At 34.9% G+C, this 6,191-nt stretch overlaps 1 protein-coding gene across 1 annotated transcript; it reads right to left on the bottom strand.

The window, feature by feature from the left end:
- Position 1: 1 nt before the first annotated feature.
- Positions 2-5,487, bottom strand: LOC110295815 (NKG2-C type II integral membrane protein-like). Its single transcript, XM_021164195.1, has 6 exons — positions 5,448-5,487; positions 3,552-3,653; positions 2,880-2,952; positions 2,234-2,411; positions 437-537; positions 2-119 (listed from the first exon to the last, which is right to left on the bottom strand). The coding sequence occupies exons 1-6, from the start codon at positions 5,485-5,487 to the stop codon at positions 2-4; spliced, it is 612 nt and encodes a 203-aa protein (XP_021019854.1).
- Between the last annotated feature and the right edge of the window lie 704 nt (positions 5,488-6,191).

A 6,191-nucleotide genomic window follows, 5' to 3' on the forward strand; every position in this document is an offset into this window, starting at 1 on the left:
TTCAGTTGGTGAATTTACACTTACAAAGATACAGATGTAAAGTTGCACAGCTGTCTGCTGTGAGACCAGAAGCTGACATCATGGCACAGTTACAATCATCACAGAGAATCTCTGCTATCCTACAATGGCGCAAATACAAAATTCATTTCTATATGTATGCATATATTTGGCTAATCTACCAAGGGAGTGACTCCTAAAGTCATTGCAAACAAAGAGTCTTAACGGAAGTCATGAAAGTCTGCAATAGCATCCTCACTAATAATGTGGTAAGAGGTAACTGTTATAAAAGTCAAGCAGTCCATTCTCTAGAGTCACATGAGCAGACCATGAAGAGCTGCATCATCAGACTATAATTCAGTTTTACTTATTGACAACATTCTTTTAAGGGTTTCTTTATGTATTTTTCTTGCCTATTATACAATTCATAAAAACTTACTTTAATTTGAAAATTGAGTCTTTTTTCCAGTCCCAGGGCTGACCTCTGCTCTTCCGAAAGATTCCAGTCCATGAGACCAGTGAAAGAGATTGCAGAAAATCCTACCAGAGAACCAAGGAAATTTTAATCAGTATGAAGACTTTCACTATTTTTAAAATGTGTGAGTGTATTCTGTCATAATATGGTTATTCTTGAATACAAATCAACTTATCAAAGAGAGAACACTTCTTACATTGCCAAAACAATCACATATATGTGCAATTTTGATTTAGAATTAACTTTTAAATGCTTATAGTTAAGATTTTTATTCTTTTATTAGTGTGAAACATGGTTATTAATTTTTGTAATTTAATAGTTATTCATGCTAACAATATACACATAGCAAGGGTTTAAATAAAATTTCAGATACTATGCATGAAATTCTCTGGATGCTGTGCCCAAATCAATCTATTTTCTACTATTCCTTAGAGTTTGGTTTTAGAAGAAAATTAATGCATTGTTACTGAAGAACTGAGTAATGTAGTACATGAAAATTTGTTTTCTGGGGACTGTATTATTCTGTAGCTAATAGTTGTTGTTTGCAAGTGTTCTGATGCATTAATATGCAATAATATTAATGTTTCTCTTGGCTACTGTGATAAAAGAAGGATTTATTTAGAAAATAATCATGAAAAGCATAAGCAATGAATTGCGAAGTCCAGAAATAAAAAGTTAAAAGGGTTTGGTACTTGAAGATGAGGGATGATAGAGAGGCAGGCATCTTTTGTCCCTTACATGACAGAAGGAAATGGTCTTACATGGTGTTCTCAAGCACTCACTCTACAGCAGGTGGGTCCTATAAGTTCATCCTTCCAGTGTGGAAGAGATTCTCAACAGAGACAATAGATAGGACTAAAAGTGCTAGACTGTGGGATCTGTTATCCATCATGGGCCAGAGTCACATCTTACAAGAAATAGTAAGCGTGTTTAACCAGAGAAATTGGATGTTTTTCTCACTAAAGTATACCAGGGTATGATTGTGGTACAGATAAATGTCATGTGTAGAAAGGCTTTGTGCCCAAGAGATGTCACACAAGAAAATGGGTTTCAGAATGGAATGCTAACAGTACAGAAGTGATAGCAAGCTGCAGATATTAGGGCAATAATGTGGATGAGCTGCTCCAAACACCACCAGAGAGGCAAAGGTAGCAAGATAAAAATGCATCTAGCGTGATTTTACTCACATACAGCTCTACAGCAAAGATAATTTATGAAAGCAAAAGTCAGGAAAATTGTTTTCGGCAAAAAGGCCTGATAAGAGAATGCATAGGGGAGGATCATGGAGGAAGTGGATCTGTCAAGTCATCTGACTATAATTACCTCTGCCTATCACTCTGAATCATCAGTACTTGTAGAGATTTTTTCATTTACAGTAAAACTAAATGGAAATTTATTTCACGCTAAAAACACTTGTGCAAGAATGGGTTTCATAAAATAAAAAACTGGAAATAAATATTTGCTATCAGAACACAAAAACAAATAAGACAACAAAATATTATATAGTGTTGTAAATAAATAAGGCATGTATAAGAATAGGAGCAACCAAGTCGGTGGTCACACACACCTTTAATCCCACAATTCAGGAGGGAAAAGCAGGCAGATCTCTGTGACTTTGAGGCCAGCCTGGTCTACAGAATAAGTTCCAGAACAGACAAGACTACACAGAGAAAGCCTGTTTTTTCGAAAACAAATAACATGGGTAGGCTCTATGAACATCACATTGACAAGAAGCAATGGTTTACACATGTCAGCTTTTACCTGCTCCTCTACGCTGTCTATGTGAAGCAGACTACAGTTTTTGGAAATGCAGGACAACAAACTGTCATTCCAAGATTTTTTTTCCATGCCAATGTAATAACAATTGTGGGAATGTACGATCCACTCCTTTGGACAATGAGTACAAGTTTGTGCTGAAGATAGACTGTGGTTTATATCTAGAATCAACATGAANTTAATAATGAAAATTAGTTTGCATGTTTGCAAAATTTTGAACATCNGTGTATAAAATATTCCCATGTACCCCATACGCTTGTACATAGAAAACAAAATGCACACCAAATACACTCAGAGTCAACCTCTGGTCCATAGTTTATGTATCCACNTAAAGTACATAAACACCTCCAAAATTCTCTCTGTACAGATTTCTTTATAATCACTGATTTATTCTCTGTTCTANAAGACTGAATTCATAGTTTGCCAGTAGAAAACTTAAGCCAGTTATTAAGATTGTTTTATGGTTATTTTATGTAATTATTTATTCTTATTGATCAACAAAAATGATCACCATCCTTTAATATTTATNAGAACATAGTGTTAGTGTTTCTAGATTATTCTCTTCCTTGTAATATAACTTTTGCATGTCTTAACTGAGAAACAAAATAGATTGTGCATAAACATCAGAACTTTGAAGAGCAAGGTGTATGTAACTTTCTGGGTTCTAATCGGGAAGGAGTGGTTCTGCTTCTTCAGTTCAGCATCTGGAGAGTTAAAGTCATTCTTAAGAAATCTGAAATCTAGAATTATCATAACAAATTTTAGTTTCTTAGTTTGAAGTGGATGTACTATTTCAATTAAAATTATACAGACTACATTTGCAGTTGGTAAAATAGAAATAATATGTTCAAAACTTGGGAAAAATTAGTTGAATGGAAGCCTACATTTCAACATCTTTACCGTACAACCCATGTTCGGGAAGACACTTTCAAAACTTTATTTGTTCAACAACAACAACAACAACAAATAAAGTTTTGAAAGTGTTATGCCATGGGGGTAGTGTGGAATAAAATCTGTAGTGTAAAAAAAAACCCAACAAACTTTATTTGTATTTTTCAGTGAAGTATTCTAAAGTGTGCTGTTCAATTATAAAGTCGTAATTGGTACACTTAACAGCAAACATATTATAATGATAACCCTGTCATTCATAAGTCTGACAAAGTTAAAATAACCATTCCATATTTAATTAAAATATGTACTTGAAAATAAAAGCTATGTTTCTTAATAGCAATGAGCCCTNAGAGACACTTGGTCATTAAAGTGGAGGGCTCTCTTATAATCTTATAATCAAAAGCATGCTTACATGGAAAAACAATTCTGGTTGAGATCACCAGAGCAATCAATAAGGCAAACCAGATGGTGCCCAGGGTTCCAGCAATGAGCTTCTCTGGAGGTGATGCAAAATCTGCAGATATAAATGGAAGAAGAGAGAAAATGGACACAGAAGATCATGGGCTTTACACAGGCAAGAGCTCAGAGAATCAGGATTAATTCAGTCCCCAGGCTCTCCTCTATGCTGCAATCATTCTGTAGCAAATATCATTGCATTTTCAGAGAACAAAATGATTCATATATTCTCGGAACCTGCTTGTGGACGTTGTACATCGTGGTGCGCACTAGGCTCCGCACCACGATGTACAACGTCCACAAGCAGGGGAGGAGACCAAAGAATTGGCGCTTTTGTATAGTTGAAGTATCTAAATTTTGCCTTGGATTCTGAGATCATGTGCTATGGTTTAAAAAAAATTCTTATTTTTAGTAGGAAAAATGAAAAAATATTAGGGAGACAAAAAAAGTTCATAAATAAAAGGCTAAATTTATATATTAGATTCAANTGTCATAGGAATAATACTAAAATATTTTAATGTCTTTAAGAAAAGAACCCAGGCTGTAATAGAAAATAATTATGCATATATTTTGCCATGTTTGAATTTAATAAGGACTAGAAACAATGTTTTAAAATAGTNAGTAGGAAGGTTGGTATATAAAAATTATTTTCACTATTTTATTTTTATTCAATAATTCATATGAATTTAATAAAATGAACCAGATACTATCAAATTAGCATCTCTTATATTACTGGAAGTGTTCAGAGAAATTACAAAAAGTGAGGACATTATAAATATTGGAAAATGTTTTGTGTCAAAACAAACATATATTAAACAATATTTGAAATATTTAAATGCTATTTTTCTCAAAGGTTATTTTTACTGCTAATTAGTGATAAGTTGGGTTATATTATAATTGAATACTGTTGGTTTATACTTGCCCATTGAATGTATGGTTGTTAAAATATGCCATTCTAATTGGTTGTTAATTCAATTCTAATAGAAGATTTGATTTATAAATTTAATTAATGAGTTTTATAATCAGTGAGATCTAGAACTAATTCTGGATTAGAGATTCATAACCTGTACTTATTAAAAAGTTATTAGTAGTTGGAATCTAATAATCCTGTTTATTCTTCTAAAATGTAAGTACAAGTAGATAGAGTGAATGCATGTAAGGCATTTAATACCTGGCTTAGCCTGCCAAGCTCTGGTTCTGTGTGTGCCCTCTGGGATAAACTGATATGTTTCTGTCCAAAGCACCACAGGGCACAGATTGCAAAATATAAAATTCACATTTCATCATCAGGTCTCTGTAGCTGAAGGTTTAGACAAAGAAACAGAAATGCAAGTGTCTGTAGACAACAAGGACAGAACTTTGAGAGGCTCCCCAGTGTGTTCCATAGGATGACTAAGTCTCCATAGACAAAGAGAACAAATCTTTGAGACATTCCCAGTGTGGTCCATGCATTTGGATTTATCTGAGCTGTTTAAAGGCATCCATGTTCCAGTTTGTTCCCTTGTATCTGAACGGTGCCCAAGTTGCTCCACATAGCATTTGCAGTGTCGTCCCCCCCCCCAACTGACGGGGCAGAAGGAAGCAGTGACAAGCTCCCTGGGTTGTCAGAAAGCATGGCCTCCTTCAGTGAGGTGTGGTGGTCACAGGTGGTCTGTGGGAACCTAGCACCAAAAGGTGAGTCTGTGGTGGAAATCTGGGGCGACAGCAACTGTGTGAATATACAGGTTATCCCGTGAGCCTCAGAGTGGTCAAGAGAGGAAAAGGAGATTTCTCACTAATGTGTCACTGAAGGTTAAACAGGAAATTCTCATATGGCTGATTTTCAAATCAGTTTTTCTTATATCATCCTTACATGGCAGGGCACTGGGTTCTTGTTGAAAGGAGATAGTCATCTTTTAAGTGTGTTTTGTAGTGTCCTTTTTCGAGTATCTCACAAGAATTCGTATGTGTTGTCTAAAGGTGAGAAAGGGCTAACCACAATCATCAAGCTTCTCCTCACAAGAGATTCTTAGTTTTTCTTCCTCTTTCATTGAAAGAGATTTTTTAAAAAGTATAATATATTCTGATTACTGTTTCTTTTCCCATAACACCTTCCTGTCTTGCCCCTTCTCAACTTCCATTTGAATCTATGTCCTTTTGTCTTCCATTAGAAAACAAGCAGGCATGTAAATAATAATATAATATAAATCAAAGCCAAACAATTCATAATAGGACAAAACAACTGAACAAGAAAAAAAAGTCAAAGAAAAAGTACAAGAAATGGATAGAGAATCAGAGAGACACACATTTGCACACACACAGGAATCCCATAAAAATCTCAACCAGAAGCCATAATAATTATTAGAAAGGACCNGTAAATCAAACAAAACCAAAACCAAAAAGAAAACCTGACAACATTTGAGACAACAAATCTCCAAAAGTGCCACTGAGTTAATTTTGTGTTGGCCATTGATAGTTCTGCATAGAACCTGTCTTTTTTCCCTGATTTTTATTAGGTATTTACTTCATTTACATTTCAAATACTATCCTGAAAGTCCCCTACACCTTCCCCACCACACCCTGCTCCCCTACCCACCCACTCCCAATTCTTGGCCCT

Source organism: Mus caroli, chromosome 6 (genome assembly GCF_900094665.2).
Source record: "Mus caroli chromosome 6, CAROLI_EIJ_v1.1, whole genome shotgun sequence".
NCBI lineage: Eukaryota > Metazoa > Chordata > Mammalia > Rodentia > Muridae > Mus > Mus caroli.